This window comes from Myotis daubentonii, chromosome 3 (assembly GCF_963259705.1).
Source record: "Myotis daubentonii chromosome 3, mMyoDau2.1, whole genome shotgun sequence".
In the NCBI taxonomy this organism is placed as follows: Eukaryota; Metazoa; Chordata; class Mammalia; order Chiroptera; family Vespertilionidae; genus Myotis; species Myotis daubentonii.
The window spans coordinates 171,556,635-171,581,956 of NC_081842.1; the positions used below are offsets into that span (position 1 = coordinate 171,556,635).

At 41.3% G+C, this 25,322-nt stretch overlaps 1 protein-coding gene across 1 annotated transcript in view; it reads left to right on the plus strand.

Annotated features, from left to right (window-relative positions):
• The window catches only part of C3H1orf141 (chromosome 3 C1orf141 homolog), a 36,699-nt gene extending 20,354 nt beyond the window's left edge, over nt 1–16,345 (plus strand). Inside the window, exons 3-8 of the mRNA XM_059689242.1 lie at nt 2,146–2,258; nt 5,314–5,381; nt 7,109–7,253; nt 10,985–11,054; nt 13,289–13,478; nt 15,764–16,345. Of these exons, the coding sequence (XP_059545225.1) occupies nt 2,146–2,258; nt 5,314–5,381; nt 7,109–7,253; nt 10,985–11,054; nt 13,289–13,478; nt 15,764–16,345 (1,168 nt within the window). The remainder of the gene's footprint in view (nt 1–2,145; nt 2,259–5,313; nt 5,382–7,108; nt 7,254–10,984; nt 11,055–13,288; nt 13,479–15,763) is intronic.
• Nucleotides 16,346–25,322: the final 8,977 nt, after the last annotated feature.

Consider the following 25,322-nt stretch of genomic DNA (forward strand, 5'->3'; position numbering starts at 1 on the left):
CACTGGTAGCTTGAAATCAACCTTGGATATTTACACCATAAAAATTGACAAATATTACCAATCAAATTAGTATATATTGTATGTCTAAATTTAAGAAAGTTAAGGAGTAAATGTTAATGATGAAGATTAAACTTAAAAGTATGTCTCTTGCCTGTAGCCATTATATTTTAAATAGCAAAAAATAAAATTGAGGAAATATTCTTCTAGTATTCAAAAACTATTATCTGTCTCAGCAAAGAAGTAACTACAGTGGGGCCTTAACTTACCAGTTTAATTCGTTCTGAGACTGAGCTCGTTAATGAGCTCGTTAACTCAAATTACTCTGTCAACTCAATGCAAAAAATCCTCTGAGAGACAGCTGGTATCTCAAAAAACTCGTTAGTCGGGACACTCGTAAGTCAAGGCCCCACTGTATGTCATTGATGAATATATGAAGGTCCAACATATATTTTCATTGTTCACTTTCATATTATTCCTTAATGTAAATGAAAATATAAATCAACATTAGAAAAAAATGTTATTAAATAATTTCCAGCCCTAACTGGTTTGGCTCAGTGGATAGATCATCGGCCTGCGGACTCAAGGGTCCCAGGTTCGATTCCGGTCAAGGGCATGTACCTTGGTTGCGGGTACATCCCCAGTGGGGAGTGTGCAGGAGGCAGCTGATCGATGTTTCTCTCTCATCGATGTTTCTGGCTCTCTATCCCTCTCCCTTCCTCTCTGTAAAAAAATCAATAAAATATATTTTTAAAAAAAATAGATGAATAATTTCCAGCACCCTCCTATATAGGAGTAAGAGAGGAGGAAGAGGGAAACAACAAAATGTTTTATCTGGCCACTGTTACCATCTTCCCTCTCATTGTTATTTTCTGGCCAACTCTATCATAAAGAACGTAGCTGTTGAAATGAGTGAAAGTGATCAAAAGATACAAATTTCCAGTTATAAGGTAAATGTCCTAGAGATGTAATATATAGCATGGTGACTATAGTTAACAAATCTCTAGTGAGATTTGCTGACAGAGTGGGAATGAGGAATGAGAGAAAGAAATCAAAGATGACTAGAGTTTTTGGCCTAAGCCTCTGATTGGATGGAGATGAGGAAGCCAGGATGAGGAACAGATGGGGAAGAAGGTATAAGCAAAAATTTGGTGTAAAATATGTGAAGTTTGAGATGGCTATAATACATCTAAATGCAGAAGTCATGTAGTAGTTGCATATATAAATCTGGAGTTCATACAAGAGGCAGGGGTGGGCAAACTTTTTGACTCGAGGGCCACAATGTGTTCTTAAACTGGACCAGAGGGCCAGAACAAAAGCATGGATGGACTGTTTGTGTGAACTAATATAAATTCAAAGTAAACATCATTACATAAAAGGGTACGGTCTTTTTTTTCAATAGTTTTATTCATTTCAAACAGGCCGGATCCTGCCCGCGGGCCGTAGTTTGCCCACGGCTGGTTTAGGGTCTAGTCTGTACATGGGTACATCAGCATAACTGTTTAGGCAATATTTAAAGGTGTGGGACTGGGTAATACCAACTACAGATGAGTGTCTGAGGTCTGAGGACTGAATCATGGGTTCCAAGCATTTAGAGGTCAGAAATATCATGAATTATATACCATTAACTTTCTTACATACAGATCGGGGTTGAGGGGGGGTGGGCCGTTGGAGGATGAGGCCCGGAGAGGCAAGTGGCCACAGGCATTCCAGTCATTCTGCCACTCGGTCTATTTGCATATTACCCTTTTAATATAGAGAATAAATGCTGTGATCTGGTATCTGAACTGATCCTAACTCCGTCTCACTACATTGACTCATATGGCAATGTCCCCAGTATCTTCATTTAACACTTTCCAGCATATTTTTCTGAAAGAGTTAACCAGCTCCTGAACAATAGCTTCCTGAACTGACCTCAATTTTATGACAACAGCAGTTTCCTGTCTCTTCTTACCTTGAGTGAATATCACTAGTTTTTTCAGCTCCTGCTTATTAGTCCCATTCTTTTACACTTTCTACTGTAATATATTAACACAAAAACATCCAGATCTATATAACTGGGACATCACCACAGTTCTCCAAATTTATTTTTTAGATTAGCCTTATACATTTTCTGATTATTTTAGTTACATTAATTTCATTTTCCAGGTATGTCTCTTTCAAAAATGAGCCTGAACCCAGAAAGAGTGATTTTGAGAAGTTAAATTTAAGATTACATGCTGCGCCAACAAATACAAAAAATCAAGAAAACAAGTCAATGGGTAATGCTTTGTGTAATGTATTTATTTCTCCCTTGATATATAAATGCATGTTTTTATTATACACTTTAGTATTTGTATCTTAAAGGTTCTTGATAATTTGATCTCTGTTGAAAGCATTTGCTCAAAAGTTATCTACACTAATAAAAGACAAACATGCAAATTGACCATACCTTTGCTATGCCTTAAGCCACGCCCACCAGCCAATCAGAGTGACTATATGCAAATTAACCCAACCAAGATGGCATCCGGCAGCCACGGAGCTGGAGCAAGCAGGAGGCTTGGTTGCCCCAATGATGGAGGAAGCCAAGCTTCCCCGCCTGCCACAGTGGCTCTGAGCTCCACTCAAAGCAACAAAGTTTCAATTATAGAAGGTAAATAAACCCCAGATACCTGCTTTCAGCGGGCCGTGGCCACGGAGCTGGAGCGAGCAGGAAGCCAAGCTTCCCTGCCACAGCCGACTCTGAGCTCCACTAAAAGCAACAAAGTTTCAATTAAAGAAGGTAAATAAATCCCAGAATAAAAAATAAAAATAAAAAAAAAGGAGAGACTGGGAGCTTCCGTTGCTGAAGGAGCTTGGAAAGGCCCTCAGCTCCTCACCCAGACTGGCCAGGCACCCCAGTGGGGACCCCCACCCTGAAGGGGGTGTGACCAGCCTGCAAACAGCCATCAGCCCCTCACCCAGGCTGGCCAGGCACCCCAGTGGGGACCCCCACCCTGAAGGGGGTGTGACCAGCCTGCAAACAGCCATCAGCCCCTCACCCAGGCTGGCCAGGCACCCCAGCGGAACCCCCACCCTGATACGGGACACCCTTCAGGGCAAGCCAGCTGGCCCCTACCCGTGCACCAGACCTCTATCCTATAGTATAAAAGGGTAATATACAAACTGACCTTAACAGCAGAACGACTGGGAATCACTGGTCACTATGACACACACTGACCACCAGGGGGCAGACGCTCAATGCAGGAGCTGCCCCCTGGTGGTCAGTGCACTCTCACAGGGGCGCTCTGCTCAGCCACAAGCCAGGCTGAAGGCTGCCAGTACAGCGGTGGTGGAGGGAGCCTCTCCCGCCTCCTCAGCAGTGCTAAGGATGTCTGACTGCAGCTTAGGCCTGCTCCCCGCTGGCAAGTGGACATCCCCCGAGGGCTCCTGGGCTGCTAGAGGGATGTCTGATTGCCAGCTTAGGCCCAATCCCCCAGGGAGCAGGCCTAAGCCAGTAGGTGGTCATCCCCTGAGGGGTCCCAGACTGTGAGAGGGCACAGGCCTGGCTGAGGAACCACCCCACCCCCCCAGTGCACAAATTTTTGTGCACCGGGCCTCTAGTGGATTATAACTGCAGTGTGAAAAATTTTAGTGAGCTATAAAGAAGAATTTCCTAAGAGAAAGAGATGTTAAATATCTGAATGGGTAATTTATACAATTAAGAAGATATTTTTATGTTTATTTTTCTAGAAAGAAAAATTCTGAATTTCTTTTCAGTTCATCATAATGGCCTTTACCATTCGTATTTCTACTGACATTTCTGCACATGGTTATTTATGTATTATCTAAGAAAATGGAAGCTTTCTCTGTACCTCTCCTCTTTCTTAGCTCTTACCAGAATTGCTTTTAAAATCCCTTTATGGACTTACTGACTTTTTCTAGCATGCACATCAAAACTCTTTCAGCTTCTACCCACTTCCAAAGCCACTTGCATATTCTTACGTATTTGTTACAGCAGCATCCCACTTCTCGGTACCAATTTCTCTCTGAGTTCAGGCTACTATAACAACCTGCTATAGAATGAGTGGCTTTAACAACAAATATTTATTTCTCCCAGTTCTGGAGGCTGGAAGTCTGAGATTGGGGTGCTAGTATGGTCAGGTTCTGGGGAAGGTCCTTTCCCTGGTTTGCAGACAGCCACCTTTCTTTTTGTGTCAGCTCTCTCTTGGGCATTAATCCCATCATGGGGGCCCCACCCTCATTATCTCATCTAAACCTACTTACCCCCCAAAGGCTCACTTCCAAATATCACATTGAGGATCAGAGCTTCAACATATAAATTTTGGGTGGCACAAAAACATTCAGTACAAAGCAGTTACCCTATCTAAATTATACCTCCATGTATATTATCACTCACCAACATCTGTTTATTTCTTTCACAGCATATATCTCAATTTATAATTATTCACTTCTTTGTCTCTTGTTTATTTTCTGTATTACTCACTAAAATGTATGCATCATTGGGCAGGAATTACCATTCTAGAGTCTAGTACCAGTGCCTGGCATATTGTAGGTGCTCAACAAATAACCATTGATTGAATGACTACCACACACTGTATTTGTTTGTTACATCTATTTTTTATCTCATTTAAGTCTCACAGCATCCATATTAAAATAAGGACTATCATTTCCACTTAACAGGTGAGGACTCAGAGGGATTAAATAACTTTCCTTAGGCTACATAACTCACATACAAGAAAAGTAGGTTTTGGTCCCAGGCTATCTAAATGCAAAGTCTGTATGCTTTACCTTACATTATGCCTAGTTCAAGACAGTCCATTAAATGATAATCCACATTAATAAAACTCATAATTTGAAATGGGGTTATCGTATTATAGTAATTAATCAAAAGTTATATTCTGTTGTCCAGCTGGTGTGGCTCAGTGGTTGAGTCTCAACTTATGAACCAAGAGGTCACAGTTCGATTCCCAGTCAGGGCATGTGCCTGGGCTGCAGGCTCAATCCCCAGTAGAGGCATGCAGGAGGCAGACAATCAATGATTCTCTCTCATCATTAATGTTTCTATTTCTCTCTCCCTCTACTTTCCTCTCCAAAATCAATAAAAATATATTTTTAAAAAGTTATATTCTGTTAATAGAAATTCACTTCTAAAGCACATTATTCTAGAATATATTTAGCTCTAAAAATGTGAAAGCAATTCTATGTAAGCAAACAAGATTATCAAACTACATTTCTAAAAATTTTACTATATGTAGAGAAAATAATTTATTGAGTTAAATTAAAAGTAGTCTAATAGTGTAGAAATATCATTTATTTTTGTATTTGTTCCTTTAGAACTACCAGAAGAAAATCAAAAATCAAGATATGATAGATCTTTTCTTTTTCTTAAGGATACAGATGAGGTAGGTTTAATTTGTATGCTTATAATTACTTAATAGCAATTCAAATTAACCCAAATAATTTTGTATATATTTCTACCAGTCCCAAATTCAAATGGGTTTTAGGATTCAAAAGCATAAGATTTTATGTGTGATATTATGGAAAACTTTATATTTGGAGATAATAGAGGAAATAATATATTATTTGTTGGATAATCAGTACAATAGAAATTATTTATTAAATATGATAAGGACTAGCAGTTCCCATAAAGTTGGTTAAGACAGGGCATCATAATTTATACATGCATAACTTAAACATTTAATTTTAAATATGAAAATATATATGTATTTGTTAATCTTTTGATGTGTGCCAAGACCATTTTTGAGCATGAGATGGTTATTTAGATTATATAATTAAAATAATAACTACTATAACAGGTTTTCTTCTCAAGTCAATTTCCGTAATTTTTCTTTATGTTAAAGTTTCTCTGTTTGACTTTCATATCTGTAGTCCATTTCTCTCACAACTCTCCTTAACTATTCAAACTTGTCTTTTATACTCAATAAATAGTAAATGTCCCCTGTTCTAAACATGCTGTTTTCTTGACCTTCTTATGAATACTCTGGGCTTCTTCTGAAATATCCTCATCTCTAAATCCTAGTATTAAGTTCTTCCTCATTGATGAAATATTTTTTGTCAGTTTTAGCCCTCACTGATATTCCTCTTTTCTAAACTCCTCCTCATTTATTGATTAGTTTGGTTCTTAGTGATATTACTCTACTACATTATTTACTAATGTTTCATGTATGCTAATCACATCTATCCAATAAGAATGTGGAGCTCATGCTGGGCAGTGTGGCTCAGTCTGCTGGGCATACACAAAAAGGTGGTGGGTTCAATTCCAGTTGGGGCACATATCCAGGTTTTGGGTTCAATCCCTGGTCAGGGTGCATTCCGGAGGCAACTGATCAATGTTTCTCTCTCTCTCTTTCTCCTTCCCTCTCTATAAAAATCTATTTTAAATTAAAAAAAAAAAAGGAATGTGAGTTCCTGGTGGACTAGATTTTTATCATATGCTTATTTTTATCATATATTATCCAGAACTACATATATTCTGTGCCTAGTGTGAAAAACAATTGTGGGTGCTAAACACATATTTGGTTTGTTGATGAAGATTCATAAATTATACAGTTTATATTTACATATGCACATGTATGTTTTGGATATCTAGCTATGTGTATTTAAGTAAAAACATATGGAGCCAATCTGAGACTCTAATTTAGGAAAATCCAGATAATTTGTTCCAGTTTCTCCCCCTTTACTCAGGGCTGTTTTGCTGTATTGACTCTATGTATGAGAAAGTAAAGCCTCTGTTTAAATTGAGAAGGCTATTTGTTTCTCAGTATTTGAACTTTAGACTTTCCCTATACTTGGCTAAATAAGTTTTATACGGATTTAAATGCTAGGTTTTAAAGACAGAGAAAGTAAAAATTAGTAAAATTGTGAGCATGGGCAAGTTTTTAAATTTCTGTACATTGGTTTCCTTACCTATAAATGGCAATAACACCCATCTCATGGGGTTTTTTTGAGAATTAAATAAACATATTTTAAAGTATTTAAAGAACTAGACGACTATTAGTTATCATAATTAGATATTCCAAAGGTGAATAAGCAAGTATAAATTATCAATATAAACATGGAAAGAAACTATTTCTAAAACAGCTTTCCTTTTTTGTTTTCTGAATTTTAGGTAGACTATGCTAAGCCCTTACAGTATCTATTTTCACCGCATAAACAAGAATATAAAAGAACATTGGATTCTACAATCTCTTCTCCTATGCCCAGCATTCAATCTAATGCTTATAAGAAGGAAAAAGTTGCTACTTTATTTAAAGGTATACACATTGTGTGTTTATAATGAAATAACTGAAAATTAACTGCACCTAACTTTTAGGCATAAGCATTAAGAAAATCTTTAACCACCCTTGTCAGTGTGGCTCAGTTGGTCTCACTATCTCCCGTCCCCTTTCTATAAAATAATCAATGACTGTGTCCTTGGGTGAGGATTTTCTTTTTAATTTAAAAAATTAAGAAAATCTGCCCAACCAATGTGGCTCAGTGGTTGAGCATCGACCTATGAACCAGGAGGTCATGGTTGATTCCTGGTCAGGGTTGTAAACTCAATCCCCAATAGGGGGCATGCAGGAGGCAACCAATCAATGATTCTCTCCCATCATTGATGTCTCTATCCCTCTCCCCCTTTCCCTTCCTCTCTCTGAAATCAATTTTATATATATATATATTAGAGGCCCAGTGCATGAAATTTGTGCACTGGGGGATGGGGGTTGTCCATCAGCCCTGCCTGCACCCTCTCACAGTCTGGGAGCCCCACGAATGATCGCCCCAAAGCGGTAGGCCCTGTCGCCAGCCGGGTAGCCTGGGCCTCCCTCTTTGTGGCAAGCGTGGAGCCCCCCGATTGATGGACTGCCACACAGGCTATGGCCTGGGCCTCCCTCTGCAGGGCAATCATGGAGCGATGGCCAGGTCCCCAACCAATCACATCACACCCGCCTTGGCTGGCCTAGTGCCAGTGAGTGTCATAGTGTGGTCATCTATGGTTGTCCTGCTATCCAGCCATTTGGTCAGTTTGCATATTACCCTTTTATTATTATAGACTAGAGGCCCGGTGCACAAAAATTGTGCCCTCGGGAGCGTCCCTCAGCCCGGCCTGTGCCCTCTCACAGTCTGGGACCCCTTGGGGGATGACCACCTGCTGGCTTAGGCCCGCTCCCTGGGGGATTGGGCCTAAGCTGGCAATCAGACATCCCTCTGGCAGCCCGGGAGCCCTCGGGGGATGTTCACTTGCCAGCGGGGAGCAGGCCTAAGCTGCAGTCGGACATCCTTAGCACTGCTGAGGAGGTGGGAGAGGCTCCCACCACCACCACTGTACCGACAGCCATCAGCCTGGCTTGTGTCTGAGCAGAGCTCCCCCTGTGGGAGTGCACTGACCACCAGGGGGCAGCTCCTGCATTGAGTGTCTGCCCCCTGGTGGTCAGTGTGTGTCATAGTGACCAGTCATTCCCAGTCATTCTGCTGTTAGGGTCAATTTGCATATTACCCTTTTATTATATAGGAGTGCCTGGCCAGCCTGAGTGAGGGGCTAATGGCTGTTTGCAGGCTGGCAACAGCCTCTTCAGGGTGGGGGTCCTGCTGGGGTGCCTGGCCAGACTGGGTGAGGGGCTGAGGGCCGTTTGCAGGCTGGCCACAGCCTCTTCAGGGTGGGGGGTCCTGCTGGGGTGCCTGGCCAGTCTGGGTGAGGGGCTGAGGGCCGTTTGCAGGTTGGCTAAGCCCCCCAGCGGGGATTCTCACCCCATGAGGGTGTGGCCATCCTGGGTGAGGGGCTGATGGATGTTTGAAGGCTGGCCACAGCCCCCAGCCACCCAAGCTCCCAGTGGAGGCCAGCTGGAAGCAGGTATCTGGGATTTATTTATCTTCTATAATTGAAACTTTGTTGCCATGAGTGGAGGCCACAGCTGGCTCAGGGCAGGCAGGAAGCTTGGCTTCCTCCATCGCCCAGGCCACCAAGCCTCCTGCTTGCTCAAGCTTCATGGCTGCTGCCTGCCATCTTGGTTGGGTTAATTTGCATATAGTCACTCTGTTTGGCTGGTGGGCGTGGCTTGGCATGGCAAAGGTACTGTCAATTAGCATCTTTGTCTTTTATTAGTTTAGATATATCCTATATAATAAAAGAGAAACATGCAAATTAACCATCCTTCCACTATGCTCAAGCCATGCCCACAAGCCACGCCCACCAGCGAATCAGGAGTGTTATGCAAATTAGCCCAACTAAGATGGCGGTGGCCATGGAGCTGGAGGGAGCAAGAGGCTTGGGTTGACCCTGGCAATGGAGGAAGCCAAGCTTCCTTCCTGCCCTGGATGGCCCTGGGCTACGCTCAAGGCTACAAAGTTTCAGTTATACAAGATAAATAAATCCCAGAAAAAAGAAAGAGAATAAGGAGAAGCTGGGAGCTTGGGTCACCGGGGGGCGTGGCCAGCCTGAAAACAGCCCTCAGCCCCTCACCCAGGCTGGTCAGGCACCCCAGCGGGACTCTGCAACCTTTAAGGGGCTGTGGGCAGCCTGAAAACGGCCATCAGCCCCTCACCCAGGCTGGCCAGGCACCCTAGTAGGAACCCTCACCCTGAAGGGGGTGTGGCCAGCCTGAAAATAGCCATCAGCTCTTCACTCAGGCTGGCCACACCCCCATGGTGTGAGGGTCCCCACTGAGGGGCTTGGCCAGCCTGAAAACAGCCATCAGCCCCTCACCCAGGCTAGCCAGGCACCCCAAAGGGACCCCCACCCGGATCCAGGACACCCTTAAGGGCAAACCATCTGGCCCCCACCCGTGCACCAGGCCTCTATCCTATAGAATAAAAGGGTAATATGCAAATTGACCCTAACACCAGAACAACTGGGAATGACTTGTCACTATGACACACATTGACCACCAGGGGGCAGATGCTCAATGCAGGAGCTGCCCCCTCGTGGTCAGTGCGCTCCCACAGGGGGAGCTCTGCTCAGCCACAAGCCAGGCTGACGGCTGCCTGTACAGCAGTGGTGGTGGGAGCCTCTCCCGCCTCCTCAGCAGTGCTAAGGATGTCCGACTGCAGCTTAGGCCTGCTCCCTGCTGGTAAGTGGACATCCCCTGAGGACTCCCGGGCTGCTCGAGGGATGTCTGACTGCCAGCTTAGGCCCAGTCCCCCAGGAAGCGGGCCTAAGCCAGCAGGTGGACATCCCCCGAGGGGTCACAGACTGTGAGAGGGCACGGGACAGGCTAAGGGACCCCCCCTCCCCCCAGTGCACACATTTTTGTGCACTGGGCCTCTAGTGTGTGTGTGTGTGTGTGTGTGTGTGTGTGTGTGTGTGTGTATAAATTTATATATATATAAAATTTTCTTTTTAATCCTCACCCGAGGATATTTTTTCCATTGATTTCGAGAGAAACATCAACACATCAACGTGAGAGAGACACATTGATTGGCGCCCCCCTAATGGGATGGGGAACCTGCAACCAAGGTAAATGTCCTTGACTGGGAATTGAACCCAAGACCCTTTGGTCTATGGGCCGGTGCTCTAACCTGTGAACTAAACCAGCCAGGGCAATAAAAACATATTTAAAAATAAGTGAATAAGCCCCAGCTGGTTTGGCTCACTGGTTGGAGCGTCGGCCTGGGGACTGAAGGGTCCCAGGTTTGATTCCGGTCAAGGGCATGTACCTTGGTTGCGGGCACATCCCCAGTAGTGGGTATGCAGGAGGCAGCTGATCGATGTTTCTCTCTCATCAATGTTTCTAACTCTCTATTCCTCTCCCTTCCTCTCTGTAAAAAATCAATAAAAAAATATTTTAAAAAAATAAGTGAATAAAATAAAAGGGGACATCTGTAATACTTTCAACAATAAAGATAAATTTTTAAAAAATAAGTTTTGACTGAGTAACTACTACAGATAAGGCACTATACCTGGTGTTTTTCTGTACGTTATTTTATATTGTAAGATATTTTTTATAAGATATTTTCTAAATTCCATAATATGTATTTTGCCTTTTATGACGATTTTTTATAATTTCAGGTCAAGCTGAAAAAAAACCTGGGAAATCATTTGATACAGTTGTTCACTTAGAAGATCATGTAAATAAAAGGTAATTTATTTAAAATTTTTAAATATTTCATTCTATTCAAAGATGTTTCCTTTTTTTGTATTTTTTTTATTTTTTATTTTTTATTTTTAATTCTTTATTAGTTAAGGTATTACAAATGTGTCCTTTTCCCCCCAAAACCACCTCCGCCCCACTCATGTTCTCATCCCCCTGTTCATGTCCATTGGTTTGGCTTATATGCATGCATACAAGTCCTTTGCTTGATCTCTTCCCCTAACCCCTCCCTCCCCTACTTTCCCTCTGGGGATTAATAGTCTGATCGCTATTTCTCTATCTTTGGATCTGTCCCTGTTTATCAGTCTATGTTGTTCTCTATAATCCACAAATGAGTGAGATCATGTGGTATTTATCTTTCTCTGACTGGCTTATTTCACTTAGCATAATGCTCTCCAGGTCCATCCATGCTGTTACAAAGGGTAAGAATTCTTTCTTTTGTACTGCAGTGTAGTATTCCATTGTGTAGATGTACCACAGTTTTTTAATCCACTCATCTGCTGATGGGCACTTAGGCTGTTTTCAAATCTTAGCTATGGTGAATTGTGCTGCTATGAACATAGGGTTGCATATATCCTTTCTGATTGATGTTTCTGGTTTCTTGGGATATATTCCTAGAAGTGGGATCACTGGGTCAAATGGGAGTTCCATTTTTAGTTTTTTTGAGGAAACTCCATACTGTTCTCCACAGTGGCTGTACCAGTCTGCATTCCCACCAGCAGTGCAGAAGGGTTCCTTTTTCTCCACATTCTCTCCAACACTTGTTGTTTGTTGATTTGTTGATGATAGCCATTCTGACGGGTGTGAGATGATACCGCATTGTCGTTTTGATTCGCATCTCTCATATAATTAGTGACTTTGAGCATGTTTTCATATGTCTTTCGGCCTTCTGTATGTCCTCTTCGAAAAGTGTCTATCTAGGTCCGTTGCCCATTTTTTGATTGGATTGTTTATCTTCCTATTGTTAAGTTGCATGTGTTCCCTGTAAATGTTGGAAATTAAACCCTTATCGGTGATATCATTGGCAAATATGTTCTCCCATGTAGTGGGTCTTCTTGTTGTTTTGTTGATGGTTTCCTTTGCTGTGCAAATCAAAGATGTTTCTAATAGGAAAAGGTTCTGCTCTTATTTTCTAGTAGGCCAGAATGAATTTATTCTGGCTTATGACTATTTAGGTTCATACTACAATCCAATGGCTGATCTTTGCTCAGCTAGTCAGCATTACATGTGGACCTTGAACACATGTTCTATCTGCTGCAAGTTTACAGTCAAATGGAGAGAAAGACATGGTAAAATGAGTGTAGAGACTACAATAGTTGAGATTCCTCAAACTCTATGTAATGAAAAATAATCATATTAATCCAGTGTGCTTTAAAATTTGTTTGCAGCAATAATATTTAGTCTCTTTAGGTTTACCTCCGTCCTCCTCTTGCTTTCTAAGATTGTATCTGAGTAGATGAGTGAGGTGCTCACTGGACTTTGTGACTAAGGAGAGGTCCTTGGCCAAGGGTCTTTGTCAATATCCTTGTACTGCTGGTCTCATTCCTAGATGTGCCGTGACTGCTGCTATCTCTGGCTCATGTGCTGGTACATATGGTCTATTCTCTCTGAACTTAGATAGGGTCCACTCTTACCGCTCATCAGTAAGGTAGGACTTTCTGAGTCTCTTCCATCTCCTTCATCTGCTCTGCGATTGTCCAGCACGTATGCCAAGCCTTTGCTATGGGTTACCTCATCCTTGCAATGGCAAGCTCCTTGGCAAGTCTAAACGCAGTGTCCATGTCACTTGTGAACCAAGGGAGAGCTAACATGAAAATTATATCCTCTCTGCCTAACCCCGCTATTCCATCCTGTTGAAAAGCTGGGGCCACCCTATGTTGGCAGGAAGCTGCCCTGCAAAGCACTTTCTCCCAGAATCTCAACAAAGGATGTGGAAATACCTCTCCACCTTTGGTGTTCTCAACCTACATACTATCCCTCCCCCCACTGAAAAACCAAAGAGGCACACAGATTACTGTCTCGCTTCCACCACCACTTGCTGTCCCCTCCTCCTCCCCCTCTTCTCCTCCCCCAAACCAGGCAGGAAGCCATCTCTTGTCTGATCTATGGCAAAGGGTTTGGGGGAGATGTGGGCAGTGACTTTGAGGAATTGGGACAGACAAAAACTGGCAAGCTGAAATCAGCCCTACAGACATTTATACTGAACATGTGTTCATTTTCAGAAGAAAATCTCCTCTACAGATGAATGATTTTTGTACAAAAGAAAATAAATCTGTCAGAATTGATCCATTAAGTGAGTCTCATGCAGTAGGAAAGAAAAGCTGGCTCCCCTTATGCTTTGAGGATGAATTGAAAAAGCCAGATGCCAAGATAATCAACATTAGTCCGGCAAAGACAGTAACTGATCACAAGGTAATGGTTTACTGCTGTTCAGTAAACGTGTGTATCCCACGACTTGTGGGAATATCATGTTAGAGTGACCAGAATCTTTGGTAAATCCTTCTTTTGGTTTCACACACTTAAAGTCCTAATGCTCTTTTTGAAACCGTCACCCCCAAACTGGGGGTTCCTTTGCACCAGCTGAACATTCTGCATGTTTTTAAATGAAGAAGGCTTTATCAAATTTTCTCGATTGTAAGGAAATATGAAATAAAAATGGTATTTCAAAAAAATGGATCATGCATCACTTTTCTATCAATATACTTCAGCTATTTCAACCAGAAAGTCCACTTATTACAGGCTATTTGGCAGTTCACAGAGTCTCTAGAAAGGCTGAAAGCTGTCCAGTCAGAAGTCACCAAGTTACAGACTCAGACAGCTCCACTGGGGCCCATGCTATTGTCACAGATGACAGTCAACAACTCTGATTCTGGGCAAAAGACACTATTTCTAAGACCCTTCCCACTGCTGCCCTTCAAAGCTATATATATCCATCACCATCCTCACTAAAATAGTTTTAACTATTTTTTCAGAGTCCTTGCTTTTTCTTAATTAAAGACTTGTCTTTGATATATCTTACTGGAAGAGCCCAGGTCACATGCCTATGCCCTAACCTCAAGAGAGGCTGATACAGCCTGCTTCTCCTTAAAGGTACATAGATTTGAAAGGTGAAAAATTCCTAAGGTATTGGACAGAACAAAAATATGACACATCTCCACTCCTGTGGTTTAGTGGATAACATTGGCATTACCAATGGATTGCAAAATTCAATCTTCTGTCATTTGGGGGGAAATCATAGGCATTAACATGTCTTTAAACTAAGTATACTAATATATAATTAGATAGATCTTAGTTTCTTATTTTATTAACTAGAGGCCTGGTGCATGAGATTTGTGCACTTGGAGGGGTCCCTCAGCCCAGCCTGCGCCCTCTTGCAGACCAGGAGCCCTTGGGGGATGTCCGACTGATGGCTTAGGCCTGCCCCCCAGTAGTTGGACATCCTTAGTGCTGCCTTGGAGGTAGGAGAGGCTCCTGCCACCACCACTGCACTCGCCAGCTGTGAGCCTGGCTTCTGGCTGAGTGGAGCTCCTGCTGTGGGAGAGCACTGACCACCAGGGGGCAGCTCCTGCATTGAACGTCTTCCCCCTGGTGGTCGGTGTACATCATAGCAACCAGTCGTTCTGCCATTCAGTTCATTTGCATATTAGCCTTTTATTATATAGGATTATACTAGAGGGCCGGTACACAGATTCATGTACTAGTGGGGCCTCCAGGGATCGGGCGAAATTGGCTCTACGACATCCCCCGAGGGGTCCCAGATTGAGAGAGGGTGCAGGCCAGGCCGAGGGACCCCACTGGTGCATGATTGAAGCTGGGGACGGACTGTGGGAGCACTCCAGAGTGTGTCTGGCCTGCCTCACCCAGGCCTGATCAGCTGGACCCCAGCAGCAAGCTAACCTACCAGTTGGAGTATATGTTCCCTAGTTGTCAGTGTGCATCATAGCAACTCGTCAAATGGTTGAACGTCAGACACTTAGCATATTAGGCTTTTATTATATAGGATATCTAAAGAAAAAGTAGCAGTCATTGTAAACTAAACACTGATAATATTTATACTTAAAAGTTTTTTTGGAGTTAATTTTTTTGCTCTAGAAATGTGTGGAAGAGATTCATGAGAAGCTCATACATACACATTTTGCTATTACTGGGATAAAAATAGTCTATTTTAAAGTCAATCTACCACTTTGGCTACTTTATACTGCAGATATATATTAGGCACTTCTTATGTGTTAAGTATTGGGGCACAATAAAAAACACAACCGTTGTAAAGATAATTTTAGATTTTCTGAATTATTTACTAGGATATCCAGACTTTGCAATTTGTGTTTGTTATCAGTTATGTCTCTTATGACCTTTGACTCAATCCATTTTTTTTATATGCTTCTTAATTCTGGACATGAAAACCTAAGAAATGTCAGAATGATGTTTTATTCTACCAATAGCCCACCTTATTTATAAAAGTGTTTCAGAAGGCCCAAAGTTCAGATTTTTAACGCTAACATCCTGATAAAATATTCAGAAGAGAAAGAAGTATGTCACATACAAGTACTTGTTTTTGTGTGTGCGTTTGAATATCACTATCATTCATATTTAAAACTTCTATGTATCTTTTTTGAATATTTTATTTTGTTTAAAATATATGTAGCCATCTTGCCTCCATAGACTGATGACTAAGTACTCTTTTCTTTAATTCACAGGAACAAAATTACACAAATCCCATAATTTTTCATGAGACTAGACATGTACAAATGTTTCTTTTGACAAAAAATAGGCTTCTGCTCTATCCTATGGAAAATAGAAACGTTGGCCCACACAAAAGAGTACATTTTGCTTTAGAAAGAAATGAAGTTATCAAACCTGAAATTAATAATCAATTTATTACTTCTACCAAACCTAAAAAAATCACGCCTGCAGCATGGAGGAAGCGTATGCAGGCAATATATTTTGCAATGTGCCGCAGAGTTGTGGAAGATAAACTAAAGAAGAAAACTACTATGCAAACATCCAAAAACAGATCTGAGAAATCCTATAATTTCTCAGAGCCTCTTTCCAGCCTAACGAAAAAATGTGTAGATTTCCTTGGTAAAACTGTCATTCAAGAAACAAGTGCTAAAATTGGCAAATTTGAAAGAATGTTGTTCACAGTAACACCAACGGGCAAATTCAGTGCTTCACCTGTCAGATGTTGCTCAAAGCCTTTAAAACACGTAATCCAAGTCCACAAATTACCGACTGTAACTCCCCTGGATAATTTGTTAACCTTTTCAAGTGAAAATTAAATGCCTCATAAAATATTGTTTACCATAATACTTGGGTAACAAGAAGCAAAGAACAAAGTTTCAAGATCATAGAAGAAATTCTTGTTGAAATAGTAATGTTCTAATGGATGGCATAAGAAAGCAAAGCATAAAAATTGGAGTTATAAATCAATAGACCTCTGTTTAAGAAAAATCAATGTTTTTACAAGAAAAAAAGAACAAAATTAGGAAATAAGTATCAACAAGGGGAAATAGTTCATGAATTTCTATTACCCCAATTTGGTCCTCAATCACCAGCATTCCTATAGTAAAATTTGATTTGGACCAAGAATGTCAGACTGATTCTGGAAATTCACTATTAGAAGCCAAATAACATCGATAACTTTGCTCTATAATTGAATAAAAAATAAAATAAATGTACTATTAACTTGATGTATTTGGAATTAATCATATCAGCATTGTAGATAATCATTGAAAAATATTTTACACTAGCAATTTGTGCAATTATAAAGGCTTTGTAAATTTTCAGATAGTTTTTTGTTAGTAAATGTTAGAACTTCATTACTATAAAATGCCTTTTTCAAGTATAACTTTGACTTTTTTCTCAATTGTTAAACAATTTAAAAGGACAACTTATCCTTCATAAGCTAAATAATATTGGTAGCAAATCCTATAAAGTATTGAACATTTTAAGTATAGTATTTAACTTCTCGTTAACCCGGACAGGAAAAAGCAGAACTCAACTTAGAAACAAGTTGCATTTCAAAGTTCACTTATAAATCCAGTTGTTAGGGGATTAAAATTTTTTTTTAATGATTTCAGAGAGGAAGGGAGAGAGAGAGAAACATCAATGATGAGAGGGAATCATTGATTGGCTGACTCCTCTATGCCCCACACTGAGGATGGAGTCCACAACTGTGGCATGTTCCCTGACTGGGAATCAAACCATGACCTCCTGGTTCATAGGTCAATGCTAAACCACTGAGCCACGCACTCCAGTCAGGCATTTCTTGGAAGATTAAAAAAAAAATCTTAACTGTTAGTACTTGAGGAGAATTGTGTTTAATTAGAAGCATTTCAGTAAGGGGAAGGCTTTGGGGGTCTTTTGAAAACTTCCAAGGGTGAGGAGATAAAGTTGTTCAGGTTCCTGTTTCCACTTCAGACTGGAGGTTGTCCTTATTGTGCGTCATCAATGCTACTCTTGGGTGTCTCTTCACAAGTAGCAGCAACTTGGGCTCTCAAATAGAATGACCAGAAGAGAAAATGGAGATGGGAGGGGGTGAGAGGGGTATAACTGGAGACTAAATGAAGGAAGAGCAAAAGAAAGGGTTTCAATATAGGGTGGTGGGCTCAGGGACGTGGGAGGTAGGGGGGGAGCATACAAGCTTTCCTGGCTGTTTGCCCTTACTAGTACTCCAGTTACTGGCCAGGGAGAAGCAGCAGCCACAGTTCAAAGTCATGAAGTCATCTTGCTCTTTGCCCAACAAACAGGGATTGACCCTCTTGTTCTCTTTACTTTCTCTGGTCTATTCTCCCTGTACCCCACCCCCACCCCTCTTTTCCCTCCTCCCAGGCTCACTACAAAGCAAAACAGTTTCCCTAACTACCCTGCTGGCTCAGAAAATAAAACACAATTTTTTTTAAATTACTAACAATAAAAATAAAAAGAAATAGAAAATATACCTAATAATACACAGTAATGATGGTTGTTTTTTGTTTGTCTGTTTGTTTTCTGATATTCAGTATCAGATAAACAACTGTGCACCTTGGGTTCGGGCAGATGTGAATGAACTTGGGTAAACAAAGTAAACTATCTGAGCCTCACTTTACTGTATCCCCTCCTTAAGATGGGATAGCCATGTCTTATTACAGTGTTATTTTCAGGATTAAAAAATAATGTGAAGTACCTTGGGTATGGTAAACATTCATTAAAGATTCCTTTCCTATTCCTAAGAAAAAGGTAAAGATACAAATTATGAACAACAAATATGCATCTATCAACAAGTGAATCTAAGAATCAAGTGAATAAATAATCTGATGAACAGAATGAACTGGTGATTATAATAGAATCAGGGACATAGAAAGGGAATGGACTGACTATTCCTGGGGGGCGGGGAAGGGGTGTGGGAGATGCGGGAAGAGACTGGACAAAAATCGTGCACCTATGGATGAGGACAGTGGGTGTGGAGTGAGGGTGGAGGGTGGGGCGGGAACTGGGAGGAGGGGAGTTATGGGGGGGGAAAAGAGGAACAAATGTAATAATCTGAACAATAAAGATTTAATAAAAAAAAGAAAAAGAAGTTAACAATGTCTACAGTTCCACTGGAAGAAGCCAAACTGAAGTTCTGCGTGTAGAAGTCTCTGGGACTCTGCCCCATGTACCTCTTCCCTTGACTGATTTTAATCTGTATCCTTTTGCTATAATAAAATGTAGGCATGAGTAAAAAAAAAAAAAAAAAAAAAAAAGATTCCTTTCCTATTCCTACCCTTTCCCCTACTCTTCATGTAAATATAACATCTTAAAAGAAGTTCCTCTAAGACTCTTAATTCAATCTTTTCTAAAATCTAATTACAGTTTTTAGACTATTGTCTAAAGTAGACTCAAATGAAAGCTGAGGATTTTTGTATTAGTTATTTTTGGTGGTATCTGCTTGAGTTGGTGAGCTTTACCCTTTAGGAAGGCACTCAGTCAACTTAAAAACTCCATTTTGCTGAGGATTCTCCATTAAAACAGCTGGACAGTTGGGAGCAGTGGATTCTGGGAAGAGGGTGACCTAAACTCAACACCTTTCTTTTCTTCTCTCAACTTAAGCCTGCCATCTCCTAAACCAAACAGCTGCTGGAATCGTTAAGCAGTGGGTTGCAAGGTTAGACATGGTTTCCATTCTGATGCTGAAATCTGGGTATGGTTTTTGGAGACCAGTCTCTGAGTCACAAGGCAATAATGGGGGCTGTGTTATATCCTGGGACTAGCTGTCCAGTTGGGCTCTGCAGAAATAAAATCCTATCTAATAAAAGAGAAACATGGTAATTAGCGTACGACTGCTACCCTTCCCATTGGCTAATCAGGGTGATATGCAAATTAACTGCCAGCCAAGATGGTGGCCGGCAGCCAGGTAGCTTGAAACTAACATGACGCTTGTTTGCTTCAGTGATGGAGGAAACCAACGTTCCCCGCCTGCCTTGCCGGCCTCTGAGTCTGCAGTTTGAAACATTGTAACAAATATAGAAGCTAAACAAAACCCAGAAACCTGCTTTTAGCAAGCCGGGATCTCAGAACTGGAGTTATACATTGTTTTGATTATAGAACCAAAACAAACCAGATACCTGCTTTCAGCAGCAGAGGCCTAAGAGCTGGAGCCTCAGAGCTAAAGCTGGCCCAGAATAAAAAAAAAAGAAAAAAAGGAGCAGTTGGGAGCTTCCGTCACCCGCCAGCCTGAAAACAGCCCTCAGCCCCTCACCCAGACTTGTCAGGCACCCCAGTGGGGACCCACACCCTGAAGGGTGTGTGACCAGCTGCAAACAGCCATCATCCCCTCACCCAGGCTGGCCAGGCACCCCAGTGGGGACCCCCACCCTGATCCAGGACACCCTTCAGGGCAAACCAGCCGGCCCCCACCCGTGCACCAGGCCTCTATCCTATATAGTAAAAGGGTAATATGCCTCCTAGCACCGGGATCAGCGGAGCAGTGAGGCCTCCCAGCATGACTGTTTTCAGGCTGGTCACACCCCCTTTAGGGTGGGGGACTCCACTGGGGTGCCTGGCCATCCTGGGTGAGAGGCTGATGGCTATTTGCAGGCTGGTCAAGCCACCCCCCCTCCCCATGGGGACCCTCACCCCATGAGGTTTGGCCAGCCTGGGTGAGGGGCTGAGGGCTGTTTTCAGGCTGGCCAAGCCCCCCCGGCGACAGAAGCTCCCAGCCTCTCCTTTTTTTCTTTTTTCTTTTTTTTTTTTATTCTGGGATTTATTTACCTTCTATAATTGAAACTTTGTTGCCTGAGTAGAGCCCCACGGGCAGGCGGGAAGCTTGGATTCCTGCTCGCTCCAGCTCCGTGGCCACAGCCAGCTGAAAGCCAGTATCTAGGGTTTATTTACCTTCTATAATTGAAACTTTGTTGCTTTGAGTGGAGCTCAGAGCCGGCTGTGGCAGCTTGGCTTCCTCCATCATTGGGGCAACCAAGCCTCCGGCTTGCTCCAGCTCCATGGCTGCCGGCCGTCATCTTGGTTGGGTTAATTTGCATATAGTTGCTCTGATTGGCTGGTGGGCATGGCTTAAGGCATAGCGAAGGTACAGTCAATTTGCATGTTTGTCTTTTATTAGTGTAGAAGATAGATAATATTCCATTGTATATATGTACAACAGCTTTTTTCTTATAAGATAAAGTTTATTTAGAATGTTACAGAGATAGTAGAAGTGAGCCAGCTGGGCTGTGTAGGCTCAGGAAACAAATTACAGAAGCAAAAGAAGGGCCCTTAAAGGTTAGGTAATGCACTAGCGGGGGGACAGGGGGAGGGCGGGGGAGATGGTGGATGCAGGCATACTCTGAGAGAGGAGAGAGGGAAAGAGCTGGACCACAATTTTTTTTTTTATTCACTTGTCTATTGATGGGCTCTTGGGTTGCTTCCATAGTTTGGCTATTGTAAATAATGCTGCAATGAACATAGGGGTGCATTTTTCTTTTGGATTTGTGTTTTGGGTTTCTTCAGATAAATCCCCAGAAGTGGAATTACTGGGTCATAAGGCAGCTTCATTTTTAATCTTTTGCAGAAACAAAAGTGGCTGCAGCAATCTGCATTCCCACCAACAGTGCACTAGGATTTCCTTTTCTTCACATCCTCACAAACAGTTGGCATTTGTGGATTTACTGAAAAAATCCTAGAAGAAAACATAAGCAGTAGAATCTTGGACAGTTCCCTTAGCAATACTTTTTTTCAGATATATCTCTTCAGGCAAGGGAAACAAAAGAAAAATAAACAGATGGGATTACATCAAACTAGAAAGGTTTTGCACAGCAAAGGAAACCATCATAAAAACAAAAAGACAACCTACTAAATGAGGGAACATTTTTGCCAATGATATATCTGATATGGGGTTAATATCCAAAATTTATTTTTAAAAATCTCATACTACTCAACAGCATGAAAAAAAAACCAATCCAATTTAAAAATGGGCAGAGATTTTATAATTGAATTTATTGGGGTGACATTAATAAAATTGTATAGGTTTCAGGTGTACTATAGTCATCTATAGTATTGTGTGTTCACTACCCCAGGTCAAGTCTCCTTCCATCACCATTTATCCCCCCTTTTACCTTTCCGTATCCCCCTTTCCCTCTGGTCTGTGTCTTTTAGGGTTTTTTTCCTGTGCTTAATCTTTTCACCTTTTTCACCTAATCCCCAAGCCCCCCTCCTCTCTGACAGCTGTCAGTGTGTTTTCTGTATCTATGAGTCCATTTCTATTTTGTTTGCAGATGATCTGAATAGACACTTCTTCAAAGAGGCTATACAGATGGCCCATAGACATATAAAAAGATGATCAATGTCACTGATTGTCAAAGAAATGCAAATTAAAATCGCAATGAGATATTACTTCACACCTGTCAGAATGGCTGTTGGATAATTTTTGAAAACATTTCTCCTTTTCCTGGAAGCCATTCAGATATTTCAAGACATCAGAGATCTCTCATTTTTCTCTAGGAGTCAGGTTTCGAGGATTAGGCACAGGTGTGGTATGAGCAGGAAGGTATTCTATTTCAGTGCCTAAAGGGAGAATCAAAACTAGTCATTATTAAAGCAGAGGGGATATTATTAAATGTAAATCCTATTTACCACTGATTTCACTCTAAAGAAAACCTTCATTCTATGTGTTCTCTGCCCAGAAAAGAATAAGACACTGCCTTGACAGCTATAGTAGTGGGATGGCAACAAGAAAGAGTCAAAGAGCAGAGCAGACCAGTAGTAACACGTAGATTCCGAAGTGGCATTTAGTTTGTCGACATGTCTAATTTATTTAGTCCATAGTCAATTTGATCCAAACCCAAGTGTAGACTTCTATGTGAACCAGAAACTATGGGCTGTTTCAGATATGAACAACACGTGTTTGGTGGCAATAATTGATAACTAATGCTTCTAAAGACAATTCTATTTCATTCTTTTGCCTTATATTTTTTCTCCCAATGCTCTTTTTCTTTTTTCTTTCTTTGATTTACTTAGGACTTCAGAGTTAAAAAGGATCTTGAAAATCTTCTAGGCCAGAGCTATCGAGTAGAATGCTCTGCAGTGATGGAAATGTTTTTATATTTGTGTTGTTCAATATAGTAACTGCTAGCCACATGTGGCCATTGAACACATAAACTGTTTTTAGGGTAGGGTTTCTCAGATTCAGCAGTATTGACATTTTGGGCTGGATAATTCTTTATTGTTGTCAACAATGCTGAGTAGGTCCATGCACAGTCATTCTATTTAACTTCATCCTTATCCTCTCAGCTCTTAGCAATCTTATTTAACTCCTGTTCACATTCCTTCTCACATTCCATGGTGGCTGTTCCAAACTCTCCCACTGTGCTCAAATTCATGACTACACCCTGCCCACCAGTTCCAAGAATAGGGGAAAAGCAAAACTAGTCGCAGCTATAATATGAGATTACTTCCTCAAGTAATCCTGGCACTTACATAAAATTTCTAGTTCCCATCTGGGTAACAATACTGATCATTTCTGAATTTCTCCATGATGTGAGAAAGCCAAAGTGGGCTTACCTGTCTCTTTGGATCTAATAGAGGGAGTTCAGTGTAGTGAAAAGAAGATTGGATGGAGATATAAGAGGCCAGGGTTATCCAATCAGTTATAATAATAATAATATATATGGCCCTAGCTGGTTTGGCTCAGTGGATGGAGCGTCAGCCTGTAGATTGAAGGGTCCTGGGTTCGATTTTGGTAAAGGGCACATGCAGGGTTGCAGGCTCGATCCCCAGTGTGGGGTGTATAGAAGGCAGCCAACCAATTATTCTCTCTCATCATTGATGTTTCTATCTCTCCCTCTCCTTTATTCTCTCTGTAATCAATAAAAATGTTTAAAAATAATAATAATAACATATATGGTTGATTCAGCGAGACTTTCAACCTGGCCAGCCTCAGATTCCCCATCTGCACATCATAAAAAATTTCTAATGATTTTTTTCTCAAGATTTTAGATGATCTTTTGAGGTGTAGATCTTTAAGGTTCTATGTTCTTCTTCTTTACTGTTCAACTTTTAAGCAAAACAATGTTTGAGTACCAGCTGTATGCCATCATTATGCTAGATCAGTGATGGCGAACCTATGACACACGTGTCAGAGGTGACACGCGAACTCATTTTTTTTGGCTGATTTTCCTTTGTTAAATGGCATTTAAATATGTAAAATAAATATCAAAAATATAAATCTTTGTTTTACTATGGTTGCAAATATCAAAAAAAATTTCTATATGTGACACGGCACCAGAGTTAAGTTAGGGTTTTTCAAAATGCTGACATGCCAAGCTCAAAAGGTTCGCCATCACTGTGCTAGATGCTGGTAATGTAACAGTGACTAGAAGAGACTTGGTGTATGCCCTCATTTATTTTGATGGAGAAGCTGACTACCTGTCCGATGCTCCATCCTGGGAAAGCTCAGCTTTAGGGAGAACAATCCACCTAAGCAGTAGGGTTGCATTACTCTATTCTTAGGCTAACCCACAGGGTACCAAGCGGGTGAGCCTCCTCCCAGTTTATGATTTCTCACGTGTAGCTATGTTGACTGCTTAGTAGAACCAGGGATTATATGAAAAATATTTAATAATGAGCACCGTACAGGCATTGGCCAACCAAACTTATAGCTGAAGCAGGACATCACTCCAGGACTTACTCCTTTGGTTGCTGGTTTGTGGGGATTCCAGAGGAGGGGCTAGGGACCATGGTAGTAGGTTGAGTCTCAGAGGATCTAGGGATATTACTTTTTACTAACATTTGTAGAAATATTCTTATATTCTAACTATAAGGTGGCCTTACCGGTGTGTTGCTGCTGAATATCAACCGTAGGTAGAATGGATGAGGCAATATGGACATACAGCTAAGTCAATTTATCAACAATGTTGGTCTTTCCAGAGTCATCAAGTGAAGCCTGCAGTATCCCAACATTTTAAAAATGCCCGCGTGGATGTGTACATGTACACAAACCCTCCACCTTAACTTGATTTTCCTCTTTTGACTCTACCAAAGTTTCCATCCAGAACCCCCTCTCCTGGGCCATCTCCTAGTTCTGCCAACCTCAGAGTCTAAATAGGCCCATCGCCTCCTTATATTGAAATGTTATCTTAATGTGTGGAATGTTTAGGATCCTAGACTACCTCATTTGGACCAATGCATTGTCCTTCCTTGGAAATAACTCTTAATAATGCTTATTTTCTTCCAAGTGCGAGGAAGACATATTATGCTTTTATAATCCAAATTACGGGGGAAAAACCACCCTACTTTCTCTTTCTTCCTTCCATTCTCTCTTTTTAACATATGTGTATTGTATGGCACTGTTCTTGGTACCAAGAATATAATTGTGAAAAAATAAATAAAAGTCCTCCACTCTTAGGGACATGAACCATAAAGCAATTCACATTTAAGCTTCATGACCCTCACTCATATGAAGTTTTTGTAAGGCCTCAAGAAGGGCCCGAGAAAATGTTCACCTACTTTAGGTATTTTATACATTTTATAAAATTTGCAGATGTGAGATATTTTAGCTGCTGTTGGTTAAGAATGCCGTCTCTTTCCACTCTAATTTTTCCACCATCATACTTCCCCTCATATCAGATAACATTTGATGTGCAGAAGGTATTTTGGAATTCCTTCTAAGAGAAATTGAGTCCTGGATATATCTAGCCTGGGTTTAGTAGGATGTATACAGATGGTATGCAGTCACTTCTACATAAAGTTATTTAGTTACTATAATGTATGCATGGCACACAAGAATACTCCAACTGTCTACTG